General features: G+C 42.9%; 2 protein-coding genes across 2 annotated transcripts in view; one reads left to right on the top strand and one right to left on the bottom strand.

Moving 5' to 3' along the window:
* The window catches only part of LCT (lactase), a 70,914-nt gene extending 61,912 nt beyond the window's left edge, over window positions 1-9,002 (top strand). Inside the window, exons 14-17 of the mRNA XM_083153834.1 lie at window positions 1,106-1,240; window positions 6,859-7,079; window positions 7,452-7,688; window positions 8,674-9,002. Coding sequence (XP_083009960.1) covers window positions 1,106-1,240; window positions 6,859-7,079; window positions 7,452-7,688; window positions 8,674-8,984 — 904 coding nt within the window. The 3' untranslated portion in view covers window positions 8,985-9,002. The remainder of the gene's footprint in view (window positions 1-1,105; window positions 1,241-6,858; window positions 7,080-7,451; window positions 7,689-8,673) is intronic.
* Window positions 9,003-10,033: 1,031 nt separating this feature from the next.
* UBXN4 (UBX domain protein 4) lies at window positions 10,034-26,666 on the bottom strand. The gene is made up of 13 exons (XM_083153833.1): window positions 26,496-26,666; window positions 23,105-23,207; window positions 22,313-22,341; window positions 19,507-19,625; window positions 17,115-17,271; window positions 16,930-17,023; window positions 15,227-15,281; window positions 14,534-14,698; window positions 13,335-13,462; window positions 12,918-13,020; window positions 12,161-12,292; window positions 11,103-11,314; window positions 10,034-10,823 (listed from the first exon to the last, which is right to left on the bottom strand). The coding sequence occupies exons 1-13, from the start codon at window positions 26,575-26,577 to the stop codon at window positions 10,688-10,690; spliced, it is 1,515 nt and encodes a 504-aa protein (XP_083009959.1). The 5' UTR covers window positions 26,578-26,666; the 3' UTR covers window positions 10,034-10,687.
* Between the last annotated feature and the right edge of the window lie 499 nt (window positions 26,667-27,165).

Here is a 27,165-nt window from a genome sequence, read left to right as displayed (position 1 = left end):
CATTCAGAAAAGAGGAACTGCTCAGGATTTAAAAAGGTGCAGGATTCTAGAATGAACACTAGTTCAGATGTGGATCCACTTTTGATTTCCATTGGCTATCCTGGAGTTCGGAGTCTAATGGGAACCAGTGTTTTTAATGATTTTTACACTAGAGACCTTCACAACATTGAACAGCTGGGGGGGGGCAGAGTTTGGACATGCTTGACGTAGAGGTTATATACCTCAGCCGTTTTAAATATAGAGACACAAAATACCATTTGACTGTGCACACTCTTATCACTAGGGATTATATATACTAAAGGAGGATTTATAGAAATACAGAGGTTTCCTATAGCAACCTGATTTTTAGAAGATAAAAGCTCTAATATGAAAGCTATAATCGGGTTGTTATGGGTAACATCTTCACATTTGTAAACCCGCACTTAAGAGTAAATATACCCCCAGGTGTACTTACAGTACCTGGAAGCAGCCATGAAGCACATACGGACTTCTATCTAGCCATACTCACAATCGGGAGCCAGGCTGCAGGAAGTAAAACTCCATTCAAATAAATGGGAGGCAAATCAGCGGCCTCCCATTCATTTGTATGGGTCACTATAGTGCAGTAGTGCCATTCATTACTGACTGACACTAAACCTACTATTATCAATAATGGAATATAGGGGGTAATTCTAGTCAACTCTTTCTGACAAATTCCTTCTTAGATGGACAAAACCATGTGCACTGCAGGTGAGGCAGATGTTACTTGTGCAGAGAGATTTAGATTTGGGCGGGGTTTTACTTCAAAGTGAAATCTATATTGCAGTGTAAAAATAAAGCAGCCAGTATTTACCCTGCACAGAAAAAAAATAACTCACCCAAATCTAATTCTGTCTGCACATTTTACATCTGCCCCCCTGCAGTGCACATGTTTTTTGTCCATCTAAGAAGAATTTTGTCAGAAAGAGTGAACTTGAATAAGGCCCTAATCACACCATGAATAGGACAATGTTCAGAGCTTATATATTTACAAGTCATAATTAATGACATCACAATGTGCTTTCAAGAAGTATTCACTAAAATGAAATGTGTAATATGGCAGCAATGATATTTTAATCATCAACAGGCTTCCTGAATTCACAGAAGAAGAGAAGAAACGCATTAAGGGGACTTACGACTATTTTGGATTTAATCATTATACGACCGTCTTGGTATCTCCCCTTGAATTCCCTACATTAATGCAATCATTTGATGCAGACAGGTAAGAGGTTTCCACACAATGGAGTAGATGTATTAAGCCTTAAAAAGAGGTAAATGCGAAGACAGACAGACAGACAAACGTCCAGTCAGCTCCTAACTACCGTTTTCAAACACAGCCTATACCATGACAGGAAGTAGCTGTTTGGCTGGATATCACTGTTTCACCCACAAGTTTATCTCTTTTTAAGGCTTAATACATCTGCCAAAGGGAAGTTTATCTAGCTAACTATGTAGTAGTAAGTTAAAGGTAAACAATATTTATTCTAATTTTCTCCCAATAAATGTAAAGGTAGTTTGAAAATGATGATCCTGAATTGAGGTGCACTGCACTCCATATTTGTTCATTTGGGTTGAACAGGGGATGCTGCCTCAGATACTGGAAGGTCTTTCCTACTAAGATATCAAAGTACTGTACGATGAAGTATAATTAGTGACATTCTTTAAGGAGAAAACCTTAATAGATTCAATGGAGCTGGAATATTGTGAAAGATTGTGCTAAAAACATGCAGTTAACAGTACGTTGATACAAAGCATAAACCATGAATTAAAAATATCAACACGGCAACACGGTAGGTCTTATATAAAACTGGTATATGTACGCAGAGCCGGCCTTAGGCATGGGCAAACTAGGCAATTGCCTAGGGCATTTGGAATGCCTAGGGGCATCAGCAGCTTCTGCTGATTAAAATGATATGCAGCAGGCCTATGTTCTGTGTGTGCGGATTCAGGGGGGGGGGCACCCGGGCACGTGCCCCCCCTGTAATTTATTTTGTAGCTGAGGACCAGGGCTTTCCAACGAGCCCAGCCCTGTGTCTCTAGCCCCCCGGGAACCGGAGATATTGTATGGCAAACCTGTAACGCTTTTTCCCCATAGGATATATGGGACCCGTCAATTCCGCCCCCCACCCGATTCCAACGGCTGCCAGTTCCCACCCTGGCATCACAGAAGCTTGTGGTTGATTTCATTCAATTCCAAATCGCTGGGCCTTCAATATGATACCAGGCTGGTCCAAATCGGTCAATCGTTTCCAGAGATATTGCCTGTAAACCGATTTTTTTATTTTTGAAATGTAATTTCATGTTGTTCATGTTCTTTGAGGACAGATTAGTCTGGAACCAAACGTTCCAGTTTCACTGGACCAAAATCATTCAAAGCCCACTCAAAAGTTCTTCAATATAATACTTGTCTAATGTAAATGGGTCAGTTGGTTCCAAAGATATAGCCGGTTAAATGAGATAACTGGTTAAAGGGGGGAGGGGTGGTTTTCTCTCCCCCTCACACTATCACTTCTGCCTGGCGGCGGCTGTCCCCCATTTACCACGAGCATGTATTCCCCCTTGGCAATGAGCATGTAGAGAAGCAGCACTTATGTAGCATAATTTTTAATAGGCATTATGGTGTTTGGCATAACACATAATGGACATAATGGCTTGTAACTTAACGTGTAATGGACATTATGGTGTAAATGTTTTATGCGAGCCTTTGGTGGACAATGTCCCTGTTTATGAAGTGTATTGTGAATTTTGGCTTAATCTGTGGCATTATGTGAATTCTGGCTTAATCCATGTGGCATTATGTGAATTTTGTCTCAATCCGTGTGGCATTTTGTGAATTTTGGCTCAATCCATGTGGCATTATGGGAATTTTGGCTCAATCCGTGTTGCATTATGTGAATTTTTTCCCAATCCATGTGGCATTATGTGAATTTTGACACAATCCATTTGGCATTATGTGAATTTTGGCTGAATCCGTGTGTGTTATTATGTAAATTTTGGCTCAATCCATGTGGCATTATGTGAATTTTGACACAATCCATGTGGCATTATTTGAATTTTGTCTCAATCCATGTGGCATCATGTGTAAGGGGCAAGTCATGTGTAAGGGGCAAGTATAATGGGGTCTAGTATTTTGTTGCATAATGTGTAGAAGTTGTATATGGTGTTGACACGCCCCCTGTTGAGTGGCCACACATCCTTTTCCGGAGCGCGCCTTTGGCGCGCGCACAACTACATCCTTCACTTTTGTCGCCATGGTGGGCCTGTGTACTTTAAATGCCAGGGCCTATTTTTTATTCCATTCCCACCCTCTCCTGCCGCTCTCTTAGCATGTACACTGGCACCACTAACACCGCCCCTCCCCCACCCAAACCCTTTTTTATCATGGTGCCCCCCTGTCATTTTATCCTGGATCCGCCCCTGTCTGCATATGAAATAGTGTAATCATGGAAATCACTGTAACATAGCATTCTGTATGCAGGTACAGCCACAGTTGCACACAGAATATAGGCATGCTGCATATCATTTTAATCATCGAAAGCTCCTTGTGTGTTCTGGTCACATAACAATGCAAATAAGAGGAATTTTCAGCAAAAAATGCACCCAACGTTAGCAGAACTGGCCAGGAGCTGCATGGCTTATTGAGTCAAGATATATGAGGAAACATCTGTATCCAAGCAGAGGCAGAGGTCACAGTGTTAGCGGCTGTGCGAGTGCTGTCTGTAGGTGGGTTGGTTGTGCCATAGTGTTCGGCATATGTGTAAGGGGCATTATGTGTGTCATGTATAAATGCATTAATAATGTGCGACATATGTGTAACAGGCATTATGTGTGTCATGTGTATAAGGGCATTAATAATGTGCAACATATGTGTAATGGGCATTGTGTGTGTCATTATGTGTATGAAGGGTATTATTAATGTGCAACATATGTGTAAGGGGCATTATGTGTGTCATTATGTGTATGAAGGGCATTAATAAAGGTTGGCATAATGTGTAAGGGGCATTATGGTTATAAGGACATTAATAATATGTGTCATGTGTAAGGGGCATTACTGTGTGGTAAAGGGGTTGGGGGTACAAATTACTCAGGCCAAAGTCTGATGGAAGGGCCCAGTGGGGGCCCCGGGCCCCCTCCCCTTAAGTGACAGCAGCAGCTGCAGCTCTTCTCCTCTGCCCAGCACACACTGCTTTGTGCTGGGTTGCAGTGTGGCCATGGAGGTGCTTAAAATACAATATTTTCTCAGGATTTTTTTCTAAGGTTATAATGTGAATAATGTGAGGAGTAATGTATATAAGGTAAAGTGGTACTACTATGTGATGTAACGTGAATAAGGGACACCATCGCATGATATAATGTGAATAAAGTGGCACTACTGAGTGGCATAATTTGAATTGGGGGTACTATTGGGTGGCCATGCCCCTTCCCAGCAAGAACACACCCCTGTTTGGGCTGCGCACCGAATGTGTGCACTGTTTCTATTTAAAATATTGCGGGTAGGAGCACCAAAATTATGACTGCTATGATGAGGGTTGATGGTGCTGGGAAAGGGGAGCAGGGTCAGAGGCGGAACTAGTGGCGGTGCTAGGGGGCACCAGCCAAAATCTTGCCTAGGGCATCATTTAGGCTAGGGCCGGCTCTGTATGTACGTACAAAGAAATTGCTAATAAGCCCAAGTGAAACGCACATCACCCCACACTTCCAGGTTGTTGTACTGCGCACACAAGTTCTGGCTGCTTTGTTTGAACACGTTTATCCACAACAGAACAACTGCTGTTTTACTCATAAGTTGAGGTTCCATCTCTTCAATAATTCACAGCATGTCTCACTGAACTTTCTACAAGAGATAGCCTGCAATGTCCAAGTATAATAGGGTCCCCTAGATGGGATGCGGTCAGGATGCTGGTGTTTAGTATACCAATGCCTGCATTCCGACGGCGGTCAGAACACGGCACCAGAATGTCGAAAGTTATCTGTATGTCAATGCCGGAATACAGACATCCCGAACGTACAGTAAGTATGTCCGGGTAGGTTAGAGTCAAGCTACGGATAGGGTTAAGTTTAGACAAATTGCAGGAACTCAAGGTTAGGCTGTGTGTGTGTGAGGGGGGGGGGGGTTTGAGGCTGCAGTGAGGGGGTTATGTTTAGGTGGTATGTTATGGAGGCTAGGGTTAGGCACTAGCGGGGAGGGATAGGGTGAGTTGGTACAAAAAATTACACAAGTTACTCGCGCTCACAAACAGAGATTGCTGCTGGAAATGCCACAGAATTGGGATACCAAACCCAAAAAAGAATTACCACAAGACAACAAGATGTGGATCTCCACAGCGCTACCTCCAGAAGTGTTTCTTGATTCCTTATGTAAATATGGATCAAGACTCCAACAACATGGACAAGGAAAAAATATATATAACAATACAATTTAAGATTAGTGAAGGTCCATCAACTAGATCTCAACTTCTTCCAAATCTCGAAGTGACTCACCTAGTCTAGCTAGGAGATGTTCCCATAACGGTTTCTTTATAAGTAATGTAGAAAATGGAAACTCACCAGAGGGCAGTGCCCTATTTTCATCCAAAGGTATCTTTTATTTTCAATCCAAAGCGACAGGACAATATGTGTCATCCAAAAGTCACAATTTTATTCCTTAATAACAGGACGTTCACCCTCCCACTGTACAAGGAAATCCCTCTCCCACCCGGAATGGAAGAGATAAAGTCCAGGTAGTGTAGATGGTAGCACACCAGTGGATAGGGGGTCATTCCAGAGTTGAATAATCCTTTAAAACACCTGATGGACCTTCACTAATCTTAAATTGTATTGTTATATTTTTTCCTTGTCCATGTTGTTGGAGTCTTGATCCATATTTACATAAGGAATCAAGAAACACTTATGGAGGTAGCGCTGTGGAGATCCACATCTTGTTGTCTAGGGATAGGGTGAGGCTTGGGGGATGTGTGTGTGTGTGTGTGTTAGGATGGTAGGAAAAACAGGGTTAAGGTATATCAAGATTCTCTGACAAAGGCTTTTTGACCACCAGGATATTGTATGTATATATTCCCCTTTGGATAGCTTATGTTCAATAGCAGACATGTCTTACTCTATATCTTCCTCCATCCACCAGCTCTCTCACCACTCATTCACTGCATAGCACACAATTTGGCAGCAGAGACTGGTAGTTCTGGAACAGTGGGGAACCTAGCCTTCTCCCCATGTAACACATCTCTCCATACAATATGCTATCTTATGCAATGATAAATGGTCCCCTTACTATGACCTACAACTTTTGATCAATTGGTTTCCTACATTCTGATACAATTTGTGACCGTGCTAAGATTTTGCAACATTATCAATACAGGTATTTTATATATAAAATCTTCAGTGCTCCTGTCATTATAAAAAGTTACCATCATTATCTACCAATTTATTTAGTGGTCTAAAGGGTTAAATGTTTATTTTGAGAGAAAATGTAGGGTTTGGAAAAGCGCTGACTTAACATCCACCTGTTGCCTTCACCCCATGAAGGCAGCCATTTTGATGGCTGCATGAATAGTCATGAGACTGTAGCTTAGCAATGCTCCAAGTTGCCTTCACCCCATGAAGGCAGCCATTTTGATGGCTGCATGAATAGTCATGAGACTGTAGCTTAGCAACGCTTCAAGTTGGAAACCCTCCTGAATACTGGTTGTACATTTCCTCATTGATATGGGAATTTCAGCCTCTACTGAGTAGGGAATAAATGTGCTTTGAAGGACTATTTTTTTTAACCTAAATATAAATTACAATGTTAATATACTGTATTTGTACTGTGTGGATATTAATAGCATGAATGACTCCATACAGGGGTGTGGGAACCTTGACTGACCGCAGTTGGCTCGGCTCTGGCTCCCTTTGGCTGAAGGTGACGCCTTTTGGTTTCAGGAGAATACTAAACTGGATAAAGGAAGAGTACAACAACCCCCCTATTTATATTACCGAGAATGGTATATCTGAACGGGGGACCAATCTGAACGACATATGGAGAGAACATTACTATAAGCATTATGTTAACGAGGCGTTGAAAGGTAAAAAATGTCATTTACAACAGGTAAAACCTTGTGACAAAGATAAAGGTGGGTCATAGGAGGCCTGCAATGAGTACTGCATGGGAGTGGGCCATCTAGGATAAATATTTTTCAGGAGTAGGTACTGCTAGATGCAGAATGAATAGCTGTGTCACAGCAATCACAGGTAGGAAGAGGGTAGCTTTGTCACTATAAAGCGGACACTCTGCAGGACTTTGCTAGAAATTATATATATATATATATGCAGTAGTGCAACTTAGGGACAGTTTAATATACTGTAATGCACATTTCTGTACTTGACAATGAACAGTATTTATAAAAAAAAAAAATTCTTTCAGATAAATAGAATTCTCTCCGGTTACTTTTACACAGCTGTCAAGTACGACGGGGTGGATATCCGCGGTTATACAGCTTGGTGCCTAATGGATAATTTTGAGTGGGCGACAGGGTATGCCGAGCGGTTCGGTTTGTACTACACCAATTACACAGATCCAAATCTGTCTCGTATTCCTAAAGAGTCTACAAAGTATTACCGGAAGCTCATTCAGTGCAACGGATTCCCGGATCCGAAAAATACCTCTCACCCCTGTCTGCAGCCAGAAACTGAAGGTAAGGAAGTTTACTGTATAATAGAGGGAGGCATGATATAAAAAAAAAAAAAAAAGCTATTTTGTTTATCCATTCCAGAACCTACCAGAATTCCTCCAGTTGAGACTGCATAGGCATTTATCCAGAAGTTATGTCAGTTGTTACTTGCAAGGCTTTTGGATAGACTTTAGAACTATATAGAATTACATTTTCCAATTCATAAATACCTTTACAAGAGGACTTCAGTCACACGTATCAGTGACTTTGGGAAACCATGAACATGGCTATGACTTTTTGGCCCTTTTTAAAGGCCTTCAAGTGTAGGGTAAGGTTTTGCCGCTAACCCACACTGCAAACTTTAAAACACTCTAGAATCAACTGATCCAATGAAAAGTGATGGGCAGCATTTTAAGAGAATCTAGTATTATTATTGAAACTAGGTAATGCCTCTTCAGCAGACAGCTTCTGGATGCAGAGGTCCCTATGCTGCCCTGATTATCTTCAATAAGGGATATACTGTACAATCTGTAAGAATCTGGTTGCAGCACTCCCAATGAGTAAAACATTTGCTGAATGATTGGCTTCTCTGAAAAAGGAATCCGCATAAAACTTATTTTTGTAAGAGAATAACATTTTTAACATTATTCCTGACCCCCAACTTACATTCGTTTTCAGTTTTCCCTTGTAAGGAAACTGGCATACTGAGCAATACCAGCAATTATAATACAAGACATTTTTTTCTGGTAGCTCTAATATTTCAGATTTTTACCCAGATGTCTCCCCGCTACAGGCATAAGCTACAACCTGTCTGACAGTAAACTACTATTAGAATCTAAGATAATAGGTTTACTATGTTTTTTTTCTGAATGTAACAAAACACGTATTACTGCAAACTGTATTTGTGCTTAATGTTCTTTTGAGTATACGCTGAACTGCAACACCTATCATCGTAACTCATGTCACATGTAGGTTAAGAACCATTTACACAGAATCCTCTTTCCTACAGACACAACAACCACTACAGCCATGACAACCGCTACAGCCATAACAACCGCTACAGCCATAACAACCGCTACAGCCATAACAACCGCTACAGCCATAACAACCGCTACAGCCAGAACAGCCACTACAGACAGCACCAGTCACACAGAAGCGGATATTGTTAACTTCCTTGGACTAGACATCTCTACGTCAGACGCGATAATCGCTCTATATGTGGAGTTTGGACTTTTACTTGCTGCTGCTTTGGGCATCATTGTATTTTCAGTTCTGTACAGTAAATTGCGCAAGAAATTAAAATTTTCTCAATTATTTTAGCTTATACCATCGCACTCACATATATGTCACATATCAAATCAATCAGCAGTTTCTTGGTGCTTTTTAGTCACATTATAGTGTGACCAAGATGTATATATATAAAAAAAAAAAAAAGCACTAGAAGGTTCTCACACAACTTGGTGTGCCAAGAGGGGCCGTTTGGTAAGCCTGCAGCAAAGAATAAGGACACATATGTAGGCTGGGATTACCACAGAGTTGGAACTCTAAACATCAATTTACTAGAAATCAAGGTACATTGGTGCAGATGTATTAAGCCTGGTAAAGAGATAAAGTGAAAGGTCATAAGGCACCAAGCCAATCAACTCCCAACAGTCATTTTTTAAACAGCTGATTGGCTGGTGCGTTATCACCTTCTGCTTTCTACCTTCACCAGGCTTATTATAGTACATCTGCTGCAGCGTGCCTCCATCCTCAGTGATTAACTGCCAGACTCGCTCCTCTAGTTTCAGCTGTGCCCTCTTCAAACTAGAGTGTAAAGGTGCCCATACACTAGTAAGATTTATCTTCAGATCTGGCTGGTTGGAACAAACACCTGGTTATGGATGAGTGACAGTTTGTCAGTTTTCCAGCATTTCCAAGCAAATGGTCAACTGTCATTTGCTCTCATCCATAACCAGGTTTTTGTTCCAACCAGACAGATCTGCAGATAAATCTGCGTGTGTATGGCCACCTTATGCTCTACCATGTGTAGGACTCTCCCATATGCCTTATTTCCAGGAGTGTATATATTTGATCTAGCTTATACAGTATGTCCATGCTTCATGTATTCCTTGTTTACCCCTCAATTAGAATCCAGTGATTCAGAGAATTGTGGTCATTTACAAATCTGTGATAATAATAGACTGAGTACAAGCTGTCAAAATTGTAATTGAAAAAACACGTCACTCCCATTTGTATGCTACAAAACTCAAATATAAACTTCATCAATCCTCACTATTGCACGTTTCTTTGTATTACTTGTACAGATTATCTGCTTTAACCAAATAAATAACTCAGAAAAACAAAACAAAAAACAACCAAGTCTGTCATTAATCTTATAGTATTAATGTTTATATAGAAGTAACATGTTACAAATATATATATATAAATCAATATTTTCTTTGCACACCACATCTGAAAAGATGAAAATAAAGTCCTGAAATTTTGTTTTATGGAACAGTTCAACTATTATAAACCAAAAACAAATCTTCTAGGAACCCTGAAAAAAAAACGTATTGAAGAAAAAAAACAAAAAAACTTTATTGGCAACATTTGAAATTGGTGGCAAAACGGCTGGGATCTTCCTGCATCGATGAAGACAACCAATAAAATATAAATAAGTTATGGATTATGGCATTTAAAATTGCGGAGACATTACAGTATCAAAACCATTTTCTGGAAAACTCCAGCTGCAGTGGAAAAAGTGTGCTAAAAGGAACGGAGAAGGCGACATGGGGTGGTTTAGCCTTTATCCAACAAAAAAAGAAATCCTGAAATCGTGTTTACTAGGTAAGCTTATTCTACAGGGAGCAGCGTCTGTAAGAACAAAACCTAATTAGAAATGATAATTCAGGAACCTAACTTCATGCATAGAGCTAAGTAATCAGTGGCAGTATGACTGTGATTAAAAGACAGGAGCCCCCCAACTGCGCAATGTGGCAAAACAAACCAAAAATCGGAATAATTATCCATCATTCCTGCTCCTACATCTGTTGAGTCGAGTTCCCATTCCACGTATTGTTTTCATCCTCGTCGTCCTGCGTCCTCAACCGGTAGATTTTGCCTTCTTTTTTAAATTCATCTGCTCGTTTATCAAGTACTCGTTTCCGAACCGCGTCCCTGGAGAACACAGAAAAGAAGAAGCGGTCAGTAAAATTCATGTGGGACAAACCGGAGAGGTCTGGCCCCCACATGCACAATAAGTCACATTACTGGACAAAAAGATGCCTTATGTAAATGGTCCTTTATTTTATACCTTCATAAGGATGTCCCCTACTTCTCAAATTAGTGGGAGAAGGCAAGGATTTCAGCATTAAGCTGTGCATATTTGAGAAGTTCTGAGTGTCCACATTAACACCAAGCATGAAGGAACACCTCCAAGCCCTCATTTACACTTACTTCTTTGACTCTGAACTGTTGGAAGCTGGGGAATTTGCCGTATCCTGCTGTGGATAAGCAGCTCTGTCTGAGTGTTGTGCTGGTGGTGGGCTGGTAAATAAGAAACTGCTCAGAAACCTCCATACCGCAAGCAGGGGATACAATATCGTACCCAATAGTCCCCAGACACCAGTATCTGATGATGATACAATGGACCGTGCTGGCCGCCCAGCCTGCAATTAGAAAAGACAAGTAGAAAACTAAATACATAATCAGAACCCAAGGTTATGTAATACAAATCGCTTTCCCACACAGTCTCTGTTAACAAGTGGCAGCTTATGGCTAAAACCAAACTCTGATGTATAGAATTAGAATAATCCAGTGGTTCTCAAAATCGGTCCTCAGGACCCCACACAATTCAAGTTTTCCAGGTCACCCTACAGGTGCATTCATTACCGACTGACACATTTTACACTATACATGGTGGGAAGCAGCGGCCACTGAGTTTGGCAGTTGCTGGATTATAGTCTTCCTGCAGCTATCAAACTCATATGGACATCCTGCCCCAGTGCCTACCATGCTGAAGATTTGGCACACATTTTCCCCATTGCATGTTCATGAACTTAAGGGAAAAAACGAAACAGTCAAATTTAAAAGTAAAATAATTTTCATTTTCAAATTTGACAGCTCAGTTTTCTCCTTAAGTTCATGAACATGCAATAGGGAAAAGGCATCATCTCTCATCCCTCCCTTGAATCGGTGCTGATCCTCCTAACCCAGCACAGGCAGCAAAAATAAGCAGAGTTTCTCCACTTGTCAAAACATCGGATATAAAAATCCCTACCTGTACACCACATTTACTATCGTTTTAGAAAAAGAAAACACAAACAAACCCTTTCCTAACTATCCGCTACAGGAGTAGACAGCTTTGGCCATACCAGCTTCTTTGGAACTATACATCCCAGTTTGCCATAGCTTTTGCGGATAGGAAATGCTCACAGCTGATCCCGACTTGGCCTCTTAAGACTTAAGAACATCAAGAAAAAAGCAAAAAGGATAGCAATTTACAGTATACTTACTGGCAAGATGACTATGGATGCACTGGGTGCAAGTTCCAAAGACAGCAAAGATTTCCCAAAATCCTCTTTGGTAAAGTCCCTTCGAGGAAACATAGCTGCCAAGGAAAAATTGCCGTAGGTGTTCCCGACAGTCTGTGAGCACAAGACAGAAACCATACTGAAGTTCTGCACCAGCCATAAACTGATATTACAAACTTATAGCAACATATTTTGCCTTCACCCTGAAAACTAGTAAGGGAAAATAAAGCAGTACCAGATAGGTAATCATTCTCTAGCAGGGCTTCGTTATTGAACAAGAAATAATAAAAAAATAAAATAAAAATAATTTCTTATTATCTATACGAATAGTTTAAGCAAAAATGTATGCAAAGATTGCTGGTCTGAAAATTGTAGCTGAAGCATGACAGATAAGACTGGAAGCCTACCCTAGAACATTACAGAATTGAAAGTTGTGCCTATCTTCTACCAAAAACAAAAAGTTGAAATGCACCCGTGACATGCACAGAGCACTAAGAACCAGTGAGAACATGTGGCACTTTAATGGGTTCCTTCTTCAGGAGACAAGTTAACTTTAAAAAAATAATAATAATAAAAAAAAATTGTATTTCAAGGTAATGCCTGTGCAAAAATATACTATACACATCTCCACAGAGGCGCTAATCAGTAGCCAAGCAGATTTTAAGATTTACATTTTGTTCATAACAGAGCAAGCGAGACCATTCTTCAGTCTTACTTGCCCGGAAGGGAAGACATTTACCTGTGCTGCATATTGCCGTGCTTCCTCCAGAAGCGATTCCGATGGGAACTGATTAGTGAAGGAAGAACCATCAGGAAGCCTGAAGTGTATCCTGGCGACAGTCCTGGAATGTAGGAGTAAATGAGGTTTAGGTCTTACCTGGTAAATCCCTTTCTTCGGGATCCATAGGAGACACAGGGCTGACGCTGGGTGTAGGGTTGGAGTAGCAATCTAGCATCAGCCCGGTGTCTTTAGGTTAAACATAAATGAGATTTATGTGTAATCTAAATAATTTCCTTTGAGATGCATAGGAGACAAAGGGCTGACGCTAGGCTGGTACTCCAAACCTACACTCAGCCTCAGCCCTGTGTCTCCTAGGGAGCGAAGAATAGGACAGTGTAGCGCAGGTATAATACAGAGACAAGGGATCACATTAACCTTCTCTCTCTTTGTGCAGCCTCTTTCCGGGCTTCCATCTCAGCCTGCCGTGCCTGGAATTCTGCTGCCTTTGCTGCCTCTTGTTCTTCTTTAGACTTTGCAAAGCGAGCAGCTCGATCAGCGCGGTCCTGAAAAAACAGACATATCCTAAAGCCGTACACTCCAGAAAAATATCAACTCCCCAAAATGCATGTTCCCTCTGCAAAAATGGCTGCTAAGGAGAACAATGCTTGACGGAAACTACGGTTAAACGATCAAATGAAAATATATTTACTAATATACATTAGGAGGTGGTATGCCTAGACAATGGCTGACAGTCATTAGGTCGTCGTCCACGTGCACATTTTGGTGTTAATATTGACACCAGAGTACATGAACCATCAATTTGTGTATTGCTTCCCTCGCAATACTTAGGGCCAGGTGCATCGCTCAGCTACTGCTGGACACTTCTGACATTCCCTATCGGAAGGACACATGGGTGGTAACTTAGAGAAAGCTTCAAAATTTTTAACCCAAAAATTAATGTCGATCTTTTGCTTTTGTGAACCTACTGACTGACTGTCAGCCATCTGGTTACCCTGTATTTGGTTATTCTGTACAGTTGTATAACTTAAAACAAAAAATTACAAAATAAAATAGCTGAAATGAACAGTAATTTAAAGCAACAGGTTATGTCTGTATTGCACATATAGGGTCTGATTCAGAGGTGGAGGCCAAGCTACAGCAGCTGCCACTTTTGTCGCAGCCACTACTGCAAACGTTTGTTAATGCTGCATCGATAAAGTGGCCACCGGCTGCAACTCTAATCCTCCGTGGTACACACCAAGGGGCACCATGAAGCAAACATCCGCATTATCGGACTTGGCTGCTGATGTCAGTTGACACAGGGACGCCCACCACACACCCGCCAACTTAATCCTCCAATCCATGCAAATCCAACCTGCATCTGACAACCATTACCATCAGGATGCATGCCCATAAAGGCAAATACAGGCTAGAATGGAATTACAAGACAGGTGACCAAGCCATTCAATAAATCCAAGTATTTGCCTCTGACAGTAACCATTTCACATGAAAAATCTGTACCCTCAATATAAAACGTCCTTTTTTTGAATACGTTAATCTAATGATACCATACAACCTAGCCTCAATTGTGGTAAACAACAAGCGATGGGAGAAAAATCTGAAAGCACAGCTACCTGCGCTATCTGCTGTCTAATCCGTTCCAATGCAGCTTTATCTTCGGCCTTCTCCCGGTTCCTCTCCTCCAGCACCCGTTTGGCCTGCTCATCCTCCTGTTTTCTTTTATACTCCAGCATATCTTTACCCACTTTTCTTCTGTCAATCTCTCTCTTGATCTCTTTCTGCACAAATCAGAGAAAGGCGATGATCGATAATTCTATGCAAAGGTGTGTGCAGGAGTCGAGTCTGGTGTGCTGTTATGTGCGACTCCCATCCTCTCCCCTCCGCCATATTATTGATCAACACCTCCACCTATTGATATGGGACATAGACTGCACACCCTCCCAGGCGTGTAGTCTACGTCCTGGAGGTGTGGGGGAAAAGTGGTCTATAACAATGACGGAGTGGGGAAAGCCCCACAGCAGCACATCTGACTCAACTACTGTACAGGCCTATGATTCAACATTTAGCAAGGTTCCCAGCAAGCACACACATCACTTACTTTTGGGATGGATAATCTGTCATATTGCAAACTAATCTAGTGCTACAGAGCATTAGTAGTACAGTAAGTCTCAATTTCTATAATGTAATTGAAATTAAAGAAGAAAATAAAATGTCAAGACATTTTACACAGGTACAATAGACAAAGCTGCACGCTGAGAGTCGCTTCTCGATATCATGCAAAATAGCAGATGCCAGAACATTCTTACCTCTTGCTCATCCTTCTTTTTCTGTTCTGTTTTCTTCTCCAGCAGTGATGTTAGCCTAAACAAAATGAATACAGATTTCCAGAAAGCTCATCACTACCTAAACATTAAATGTCTACAAATCAAAATCATTACAACTGTATTCTGTTTACAGCTAATTATATTTATTGAATTCCAAACAAACTCAAAAAGGCCCCTTTCACACTGCACCTCGGAGCCGGGATATTGCCTGGTTGCTTATGCAACAAGCCGGGTCAAGGTGCGGCGTGAAAGCCCCAAACTCGCCAATTTAACCCTGGATAATAGACAGGGTTAAAACCGGTTCGCCCTCTGTATAATGGGCGACCCGGGTTTAATGTGAATGCGCCGGTCCTAGGTCCGATCTGTGTTTACGATCTAAAAGAATTAAAAGTCAGCCATACTAGCAAACCTCAGCAATAAGTTGTAAAACAATGGTAATCCAAATCATAAATAGCCTTAAGTAACAATAACAGGCTCTAGACTGAAGCAAACTGAGTAAAAAGTAAACAGGACTAAGTATCGTTTAACACGTATGCAAATCACTAAAGAAGAAAAAGAATATAGTATATACTACCGGAAAAATAAAAACATAAGTAAAAAAGGAAGCAAATGATGAGGGATAAACAGATTGGATTGGACTGTATATTCAGAACTATTGTGTATTAACCCATTGAGTGCCAATGTTGCTGTGAGAGATCCGCAAAATATCTGCTTAAATTGCCAGCATCGCTCACAGCGACTGTTCTTTTTGGGTGCAATATTTAACTAAACTTCAATGAATACACTTGGCTATATTTATTTATTCATACTAAAAGAACAGTCGCTGTGAGCGGCGCTGGCATTTTAAGCAGATATTTTGAGGATCGCTCACAGCAATGTTGGCACTCAAAGGGTTAAATATAGGAAGGAGTCTTTTAATCCAGGTTATAAAACGTGTGTCTGCATATAATGGGATTGTAATCACTATACACAGGTTCAGTGCCTCTCTAGAAGAGCTTTGCTCAGCAGTCATCAACTTCTGACAATACAATTAGAGGAAAGTGCCATATAAATATTATTTTATAAAATAACTAATAGCTCCATTCATTCATGTAGCTGGGCTCAGCATATATAGGCTATGGGCAACGTATAAAGCAATTACAACATTTGTTTGCAGACTGACAAAAAAGCAACAAACCATTCCAATGGAAGGAAACAGCTACAATAACAACACAAGGAAAATGAACATGTTTCTGGGAGAATGGGATCCCTGAACAGCGCCTTGCTGTGCTTTACACTCCTGAAAGCCCACACAAAATACAGGACAGGCAAAGATTGCAGACACATTACTGTTTGAGAGGAAAAAAATGTTAGTTTCCTTTTCCTCATCGGTTGCGAGTTCTCATGTGCAATGCATGGATTGAACCTGATTGTAGATTCAGGCCTCACACAAGCTGCAGTCTTATCTGCTTTTTACGCCTGCAGATGCGGAGATGGGAAACTCCGACCATTCTCAACCTAAAGTCTCCAAATGTTCAGCTTCAGGTGGTCAAGTTTAAATAAAAAAAAAGGAGTATGGAGCAGGCTGAATTCATGGTGTCCATTGTAGATACAAATAGGAATTGTAAATACATACAGTTTTATATGTGTTGAAAAATTGTATATGGACACAAAGTGGTACATGCTTTGAAGAAGAAAAAGCCAACCTATGTATTTCTTCTGCTGAGTCTTTGGATGTCGTACCGCTGGCACCTTCTTGAAGCTGCTCTGTTTGGTCAGCAGGGGAGCCGTCGCCTTGGGCTGGAATAGATATAGCAATAAAACATGAAATGAACACACATTATTTAAAGGAGGACTGCTATGGCACTCCGATGCATCATGGGAACCTGACCTGATGGAGTTACTGGGGGATTAGGCTGTGTCGCTGCAGGTGGTAAATCTGCGGATTGTAGATCACACGACGCAGAACACAATTCAGTAGAGCTCACTTGAGAATCGCTAGACAGATTTGAGTCTTCTGGTAACCTATCATTTTGTCCACTGTGCATCTACAAGTAGATGGAAACAATCAATGATCCAAACAGAACGCAGGCAGAATTATATCCACAATAACAAAGTGATTACATTGAAATAGTAACAAAATACAACCTGATCGAATGCGAGTTAAAACCTATAATTAAACCTGTATATACATATACAAATTGGTTTTGTACCATACTTGCTATGTGTGTATTCATCTAAGAGCAGGGCTAGGACAAATCAGATGGCTTTTGGTGAGTCAGGGTGTACTTTGCCTAGATTTTGTTGGTTGGCATGCGATGTCACATGGGGCCTTATTCTGATCGGTGCGGCCGGATCCGAATATGCGGCCAGGACCGTGCGTGCGAAACCCCGCCTTCCATACGGATCGCCAACTCCGTCCGTACGCGGTAAGAAGCTGGCCGAACGGACCGCACGTGTATTTTTCATGGAATACGCCTCCTCCATCTCAGGGAACCTCCCCCATCATTCGATGGTTGCAGACCATCGAATGCAGGACCGAGTGGTCCACCAGCTCCCGCAACCTCAGACCACACGGACATTTTTCTGTGCAAAAGCAGGGATCTGGGCGGGCAGCTGACATCCGGCGATGTCATATGTCCGCCCCCTACACGTGCGTCACGGCCGCATTACCATACGTACGCCCAGCGTTTGCATGGGAACGCCCATGAAACGCGGGGCGTATGCATAGGGTAATGAGCCCAAATAGCCCTTCACGCCCCTCTCCACCCCCTGTTCGGAGTGTTCACATTTCATGCGGGATTTTGCCGTACGTCCCGCTCACACATGCGCAGAGACGCCTCTGCACATGCGCAGACACAAAACATTGGCGGCACGAACGCACGCGGATATTACCGCACCAACCAGAAAAAGGGCCTTGGTGACATGATGGCTCACATTTCCTCACTTACAAAGAACACACTAAGAAATGGTCACAAGATCAGCACATTCATACACTGAAATAGCCTGTGCTTCTATGAAGATTTCATTCATTAGGAGGAGCATAGGATTAAGAAGAAAACAAGCCATCCTCGTCAGCCGCTTGCTGTATTCAATGTTCTGGGGAAAGGATTCCCCTACACGGTGAGTTTCGCCACAAATGACCACTGCATTTTTTGTCGAGTCCTGCCATTTTGATGGCCGCACTCGCAGTTTCCACCTCGATGAAAAGAACTAGCGAGGTGGAAATGGCGAGTGAACTGGGGGTAGTTGAATACCGACAGAAAGCTATCAGCACTGCTACGTCATAGCTTGCCTTAAGGGCATTGAATATACCTTATATTATAAAAAGGAACTCTCACCTTATACCCCTTTCACACCAGCCACCCGGCAATTACCCCGGCATTTTTAAGTGCCGGGTAAATTTACTGGGTGCAGCCAGACCGTATTCACACCACCCGCAAATTACCGGGTTAAAGCTTTTCAACCCGGTAATTTGCTGCAAAACCCGGGTTTTTTGGTGGTGTGAAAGGGTCAACACGGGTCTTAAATCCCGGCAGTCCGATCCTGGTCAAGAGCAGGGACGGACTGCCGGGATTTAAGACCCGTGTTGACCCTTTCACACCACCAAAAAACCCGGGTTCCCCGGCAAATGACCGGGTTGAAAAGCTTTAACCCGGTAATTTGTTTTGTGGTGTGAATGGGGTATTAGTTACACAGCTCCTGAAAAATATAAATGGGCATGCTCATTTAAGTTTTGTTGCCTTCCTATTCTGCAATCACCGAGGGCTTACTAACGACCCCCATTCACGTGTGCCATTTGGCCTGTTTTCACCGGATTCCAAGAAATTGGATGAAATTGTGCCAAATCGCAGGTGCTTGACATCCGAATCGACCCGATGCACGGTCCCTTGCGCATCGGATCGGATGTGCCGCACATAAGATAAATCGTATGTGCAGCCATCAGGTAGCATCTGATTTCCCCTGAACGGCATACCTAATAAAACTAACAACTATTAGCAAAGCCTGAATGCAAGTGGGATTTTTCTAGTTAGCTTACTAAATGCAATTGATTTTAATATAAATTGATTATTAAAGGACCTGGGCAGCTTTATAGGCCCATGTGGTAAAGAGTTAAAATCTGAAGCAAGGCACAAATATAAATCCGTAAATAAATGTCAGCCACTATATGAAACAGAATAAGAGGCTTTGCGGCATTGGCTCGGCTCCTGGCTGCTCTACAAAGCAGCCAAGATCAAACGTGACAAATATAACTGGCATCAACTACGACAGACAAACAGCACCTGTTTAACTTTGGTTATCTTTGCTATTAATTCCTCTGCCGCTATACTGCCGGCAATCACTTCCAGCGGAATTCCACTCTCTCCAATGAAGAAGCTGGATGGGACGCACACCACAGGATCTGAGAAACAGCAAGTTAAGGGCCCAAAGCATGAACCATGACACTGAAACATGCACAAACCCTGCCGATGGCAGTAAGTCAGAAAGAGTAGCACCACTATGTGCTCGCCATTGAACGAGTGCTAGTATTACTTTTCTTGGTATCAGCACAAGAATACTACATGTGCACCCTCACATTTCATTTTATGTAATTAATATACAGTATACACAAAGTCATATAAAGGGCAGTGATAGTGCGACTCACTCTGGCCTTTACTTCCCCTGATTACTCTGGGATGTTCTGGGCAGAAGGAGCGTTCTCCCAGGCCACCATGCTTCTCATCGCACATGGTCGACAGTACTGTATGTCAACACCTAAGAATGGTCAACATATACTAGACTGACACTTATACAAGGTCGACATAAACATGGTCGACACGTGAAAAGGTTGACATGAATTTTTCATGATTTTACTTTTTTGACCAACTTTTTTAATACTGTACCATCCCAATGTATGTGGAGGGGGGATATAATAGTGTGCTGAGCACAGCGAGGCACCGTGCCCAAAGCATGGCAAGCATAGCAAGGGGACATGGTACACTTACACGTGCCCATGTCGACAGACACCTAAAAACTGTGAAAAAGTTGTGTTGACCATGTTCATTTACACCTTTTGCTTGTGTTGACCTACTGTCAACATAGTGTATGTGACCATTCATTGGTGTCAACCTACTCACAGTCCACCATAAGTGGTCAACCTAGAGATTGTTGACCTCGACATCACCAACCCTTTATCCCAGAACCATTGCTCAGTTGCGTGATCAGCACTGTGTACAAGTAGGAATTAGGCCCAGAGCCTGCAGAAATAGGATTATACAAGCTTGATTATTGTAATTTCACATCCCCTCTCCAGGAGTTGTGAAACTACAAGTCCCAGCACACACTGCCAGGCCATGATGGTACTTATGGTTTTTGCAGACCTTGAGAGTTGTGGTTCCAGATGCTTTAAAACTATAACATTCAGAAGTGTTTATGTATGCAGATTATGAAATCTCAGGTACTGTATATCATATCTAGGCTGTCAATGGGGACGATTCCATTCAGCGGGCTGTAAACAGCACAGGGAATCAGCTCACCGCTAAGTCTAACCAGTGGATTTCTGCTGACACCCCTCGAGGGCTAGATATTCGCGAGTACTGGCATTCTCCAACATAGCAACAAACGGATTGGAATGGCTCCAAGAGCTCCCTCCTGGCTCTATTCACAGAGTGCAGAAAAGAATCAACCCCAATGTGTTCAATGAGTTTTAAGCAGCCCATACACCTCCCGATGCGGGCGTGCATTGTGGGCTGCAATAGCAGGGATCACATTGCATTGCATGTGCATGCAATGCGATGCAATTTGATGAAAGTACAAAAAGTATGTACAGATAGTGGTAGATGTTCAATTAGTTCAGTAACAATACCCAGGTGCACGAGGGAGGGGTTAATAATTAACCCCTCCCTCATGCACCTGGGTAATGTTACTGAACTAATTGAGCATCTCCCACTATCTGTATGTATGTTGTTAGAGGCAGAAGGGAGCCCATATTAGGAGGAGATGTGGGTCCTGATATGCCACATGGAGTAGTCTGGGGTTGCTCCAAGGTAGGTAGCTCTTAGTTTGGATATATCAAGTAAGGAGCCATTATCATGTGGCTCCTTGCTGGTTAATCGTAGACCCAATTTAGGGTAATGGTGGTGTGGGGTGCGGTGCTCCTGGACTGGTTGGGCTGGGTGGCTTTAGTGCGGCATGCCCTTACATTCTATTAACACTTTTTCCTCACTAACACTATCTCTATCCTATGTTAATTACATTCATTTATCTCTCCCTTTTATATAGCTTTGGCTTCTTATCACTAATTATTAACACTTAGTATCTCACTGGCATGCCGCACTGGGCTTCCCAGCTTATGATAGTTTTTGGGGTGCCGCACCCTGCCCCTAGATATAGCGCTAGGGACCCCCAATATACAGAGAAGCCTTGACGCGGCTTGGGGGCATAGCATACACATGCGAAGGTATATGTAACCAATATCTCTGAATTCTATTATCATGTAGTGTTCAAGATTGGTTACTAACATTACCCAGTGTGCTGAGGGAAAGAATGTCTTGTTTTACATACAAAAAGTATGTGCAAGCACATACTTTTTGTACTGTGCGATGAGTTTCGCGGGAGCACGCACCTCAAAGCACACATCGGCTCAGCACGCTTAGCAGCGTGTATGGGCAGCTTTAGACATGCTGTAAGGTTAGGTCGAAATTCAAGTGGGCTAAGGGACCTCCTGACATGACAAGGGAGGAGAAGGGGTGGAGAGAGGAGGAGCAAGGTCGAAACAAGGGACTCAAACAGATCCTAGTGGGCTCACTATGCTCGCCACGCTTCAGGCACAATGGCTCGCTCCGCTTGCTACCTGGTTACTAAAGGCAACCAGTGGTGGCGTGGATAGTGAAGGAGCAAGCCCCCCTAGCCTTGCTCCTCCCTCCCCCTGGGCTTGGAAGGTCCTTTAGCCCACTAGAATTTAGCAACTAGCATGCTTTTATGCTGATCAACCCATGAGAGGAGGCATACATTTAAGAACACTCAATTCTATTTGCTTTGCAGGAATCCTGTGTTCTTGCAAAGAACTCAAGTGGGACCTTTACTAAATCATAAACAAGAAAAGGATACAGATCTGGGAAAACTGAAGGCAGGTCTCACTGTAGGAAAAACAAATGAAATATGATAAAGCAGCTGATTTGTATGTGCTTTAGAAGAGCAAAAGTAAAACAATGATGGCACTCCCCAAATAATCAAACAGATTGGCTTTATAGGAACATACAGTTTCTGGAGTTTTCAGACAGGACACAGAAGAAATCATGTTAACTAAAATAAGACATGTGAAATCTATTAGTGACGTATTTGCTGAAAGAAAACTGCTAATGTGTCCACTTGTTGTTCGACACAACAAAAAAAAGTGAGCATTACCAGAGAGGGGACAAGGTGGCGCTAACTTTATTAGGTAACCGGATTCCAAAGGTGCATATTTCGCAAGTGTCAGCTTGTGCATTCCTTGTGTACTTCCCTGTGACAGAGTAATCAGACCCTGCTTTGCATATCTGAACAATGCTCAACTGCGCTGGCGGATCCAATCACTCCGCCATTGATGCGCCATCTGTTGCAACGTCCCCTGCTGGCACAGAGCCTACTTTGTATGTTTCTGAAGATATGGCAACTATGGCTGCGAAAGAGAATGCAGAAACAGGCCGAAATATGGCCATGACACCTCGCGGTCTATACTCTGAAACGCCTATGAAGCAGTGAGGGTTTCCTAAACTTTCTGCTGTGAAAGCAACAGTAGCAAATAAATCACTCAAATGCGCCAACCTCTGAATGTGTCCAAGTTCCTATGGTCGGCATAAAGCCTGTGAGCTTAAAAATCTTTTTTAAACACCAATGTAAACTAGAAAGACATCTACAAACCTCTGACTGTCAATCTTTATAGCAACAATCCCATCTGAAGCTGTCCGAACAACGTCACCATTCATCCAGCTCTCCTCCATATGTTTGGATTGCTCATCATCTCCTGTAACAAGCAGACATTGGTGCTGTGTGCTCAAATTACCCTTGGGAAGTCAGCATCTTTTATTTTATACTGTAAGGGTATGTTTACTGAAAAAAATATTGTTTTTAAATGTGCTAGACTACATGTTTGTTAATGTATATAAGATTGCTGCAGATTCACTAAAGGGGCCTACACACATGCCGATATTAAGGTATTTTCTAAGCGACTTTGCTTAGTTTGCCAAAGTTGCTGAGAAAACGCCCCTACATCGGTGTGTGTGTAGGGGGTTATAGCGAGAGCGATGCGCGTCGCTAACGCTGGCCGAGATTGATGAGCAGTGTCCATCAATCTCACTGGTCGCCAGTGTTCTCCCCCGGAGAACACTGGCGCTGTCAGCTCGCTCTGTGTGTGGGCTGTCTGCTCTGTGTGTTGAGCGACAGAGGCGTAGAACTGCCCGACTTAGCATAGCTTAAGTCGCTGGCAGAAATCGCCATGTGTGTACGCCCTTTAGAAAACTGACCAATTAGATTAGAGATCAGGCGGGGGAAAAAAAAACAATCTAATGTGACCCATAAGATATTGCTGAGGTCATACCCAAATGCACCGGGTTTAGATGCGCAAAGCAGCTAATCGAGTCTTGTACTGAGCGTGCTATGTTGAGGCGTCCCAAGAGCTGAGTTCTGCTTGACGCTTCAAAAAAATAATAGGCACATAACTCTATGTAGCGCTATGTGCTGAGAAATCTGAGCGGAACGCTCATCTACACGTAGGCCCGATAACTGTTATTTGTGTTCATGTGCTTGAAATAACAAAAAATACTCTAAATCCAGGAGCCCAATTTCCTTTTAAGGGATATAGGTTAGCTTGGTTCTAAAGCTTTTGTCACATTATGTATAATCAGTACAGTGATTTTGTAATTATTTTTTACCCTAAACATTGCCATGGACTGTGATTATTTGCTTATATACTGATCCAAATTGGATGTTATTAATGTTTAATTCTGATGCTTCAAAAAAGAAAAAATCTAATTTAAACAAAAAAAATACCAGAACACCAAACTTTATGGGAAAGTCGAAAAAGATTTCTAGGTAGATGAAATAAGATTGAACAGTGGACGTTTGTGTGCTGAGCCCATTGCTGCACCAGATTTGTTCAAACAGCACAATTTCTAAAATGGCAAAAATAATGGGGATCGTTTTTTCTGCTTTTAGAAGTTGGATGATTATTGTAATAGCCACTATTACAAGTCAACAAGTGACAGTTAATTCATTTCAATGGCAGTAGACTGTGCTACCCTATACCCGGGATCACATTTTTTACACCAAACTATGAAAAATATAGAGTTCATTTCTTTTTAAAATATATTCAACAGAATAAGCATATTAATCCATAAATTAGTAACTGGATACAAATGACAATTACACATACGCAGCTTAGCTTCCTGAAATGCATTAACAACATTCACTAAAAGCACCCAAATATAATCATAGTCACCACTCAGGCACTGGGACTTTTATCTGCATTGTGTGCTACAAATGAAAGTCTTGAAACAAGCACAGTTATCCTTAAGCCAGGCATGTCCAAACTATAGCCCCCCAGCTGTTGTGAAACTACAAGTCCCATCATGCCTTGCCACAGTTTTGCTATTATTTAATGCTGAAACTATTGCAAGGCATGCTGGGATGTGTAATTTCACAACAGTGTGAGGGCCATAGTTTGGACATGCCTGTCTTAAGCCATGTACACGCTGGGATTAGTACAGGCGATTTTGGCTGAGCCCCGTGTGTATCAAGATGTAGTTAAAGCTGCCCATAAACGCTGATATCCCGGCGTGCATTGTGGGCTTAAATAGCATCCATCACATCGCACTGCATGCCTTGTGCATGCGATGCGATGAAAAGCAAGTACAAAAACTATGTGCAGCACATACTTTTTGTACTGTGCGATGAGGTGCCACGGGAGCGCGCACCTCAAAGCACACATCGCACCGCCGGGATCGCAGCGTGTATGGGCGGCATAAGTCATCAGAAAGATGGCGGACTACATCCTGCCAGCCAAGGGAGCCGAGGACAAATACACAGTGTAGAAAGAATATTCTTGTCTGCACTATTTGGCAGGGCGACGCATCGCTATCGCCTGTGTACACACGGGGCAATTCAAGCGAACCTAAGCGATTTTAGTGATGTAGTAAAAATTGCTTAGAATAATCGCAACGTGTGTACACCCCTGTCATACCAAACACAGCTGACATTGCACTTTCCCCATCCCACAACCCTCCCTCCCCCCCCCCCCCCCCCAATACCCCATATTCCTTGTCCCATGACATCCCACACTCCTCATCCACCAGTTCCCAAGACCCCCCCCCCCCATCTCTTGACTCCTGAATCCAGCCCCCACACTCCCTTTGATCCTCTACTCCCAAACCCCACTCTTCCCATGTAACCCCATCACCTTGTATTGTTCTAATGCGTGCCATATGTACTGTACTGCACTTGTGAGGCCTTATAAATAATAATCACTACCTGGTTCCAAGAGCACTACCGCTCCAACACTGCCCACTGCAAAACACCTGTCACCCCACAATGCCTGCCCCAAAGCAGGCCATTTAACCCACACTGTCCCCCCTGCCACAAATCAGGACGGGACTAAGTAAAAACCGGACCCGGATAAGACACCGGAACGCCGGACCAGACATCAAACTCTGCATTCCGGAGCTTATAGTGTCTGGTCCGAGGGGTGTCCCATCCGGGGGGTGTCTTGTCCGGGGGGATGCCTGTGATTGCTCACACCAGGGACATGGGGAAGGGGAGATTACAGCCTCCCCGTGTGGTCTGGACCGTTCCAGTTTTTATTACACCCCCGGACCATGCGGTGAGGCTGTATTCTCCCCCCTCTCCTCTCCCAGGTTACAGGTGTCAGAGCAGCCCCATCAGATGGAGCACCCCCGGACAGGACACCCCCGGACCGGATACTACATGCTCCGGAAAGCAGAGTTTGAAGTCCAGTCCGGCATTCCGGTGTCTTATCCGATTCCGGATTTTACCCATACCCAATCAGGACCCCTACCACCCAACAATGCCTGCCCCAAATCCAGGCCGGCCCCCCTAAACTGTAACACCTGCGATAAGGCAGTCACCTGCCACTCCACTAGGTCACCCCTGCCCCAAGGTGGGCACCTGTCACACGACCCCAATCCCTACAGACAAGCACAGCATCTAGACCCAATCACTCTAGATTCAGATATACTGTATAGCCGGCCGGACACACGGCCCCTGATAGGCTGCAGCACAGCGTCATCTGTCTCCTCACCCGCTACGAATACGACAAACACGGAGCTCCGCTGTTTGGCCGCTGCAATGGCCTCCGGTATGGAGCCCTGAAACCACAGCATGTCGCCGGCCTGGAGTTCTCCCAAGGCCAGGCGGCTGTCACTGCGATCCAGACACACGGCGATGACGAAGCGCAGAACGGACGGACCGTAACGCAGGAAGACGTCATGACGGAGCACGTTCAGATCCCGAAAGGCCACGCCCCCGGGCATGTTGCCTACCTGTGAGTCCCATGGAAGAAACACGCCTGTGCGTTGTCTAGGTAACAGATGCAGCAATACTGCGACAATGATGCGTTTAACTCTTTGTTGATTGAACTCGGAATGGACATCAGAAGCCCATCGTCAAATGATAGCTGGTCATCCGCCATCAAAACTTTCGATGCGATGGTCACTGACCATCGTGTCAAAAGAATTCTATCGAAAAAAATCATATGATTGGCGCACGTGCAAAAAAAAAAAAAAAGCCCTTTTTTTGCACATTGGCAAAAAAAAACCGTGTTTTTTTGTGCATGTGCAGAAGCACTGCAGGGAACCATCGGAACAACATGGAAAGTTTACCATTTGATGGCAGCAAGCATTGGAAAGCATCGAATGGTAAAACTGCTACCATTGAAAGAAAAGCATTGATAGTAGTGAAACAATGCAATG

This window comes from Crinia signifera, chromosome 7 (assembly GCF_055691185.1).
Source record: "Crinia signifera chromosome 7, ASM5569118v1, whole genome shotgun sequence".
NCBI classification, from domain to species: domain Eukaryota; kingdom Metazoa; phylum Chordata; class Amphibia; order Anura; family Myobatrachidae; genus Crinia; species Crinia signifera.
The sequence above is the reverse complement of the archived record's forward strand: the minus strand, read 5'-3'. Positions and strand labels throughout refer to the sequence as shown.

Bases quoted from the DNA above. Each gene is read 5' to 3' on its own strand.
- UBXN4 (XM_083153833.1), bottom strand. From the start codon at position 26,577: ATGCTGTGGTTTCAGGGCTCCATACCGGAGGCCATTGCAGCGGCCAAA. The intron at 23,208-26,495 runs GTGAGGAGACAG...TGCTTGTTACAG, and splicing joins GTTTGTCGTATTCGTAGCGG to GAGATGATGAGCAATCCAAA. The intron at 15,282-16,929 runs GTTGGCTTTTTC...CATTTTGTTTAG, and splicing joins TCAGCAGAAGAAATACATAG to GCTAACATCACTGCTGGAGA.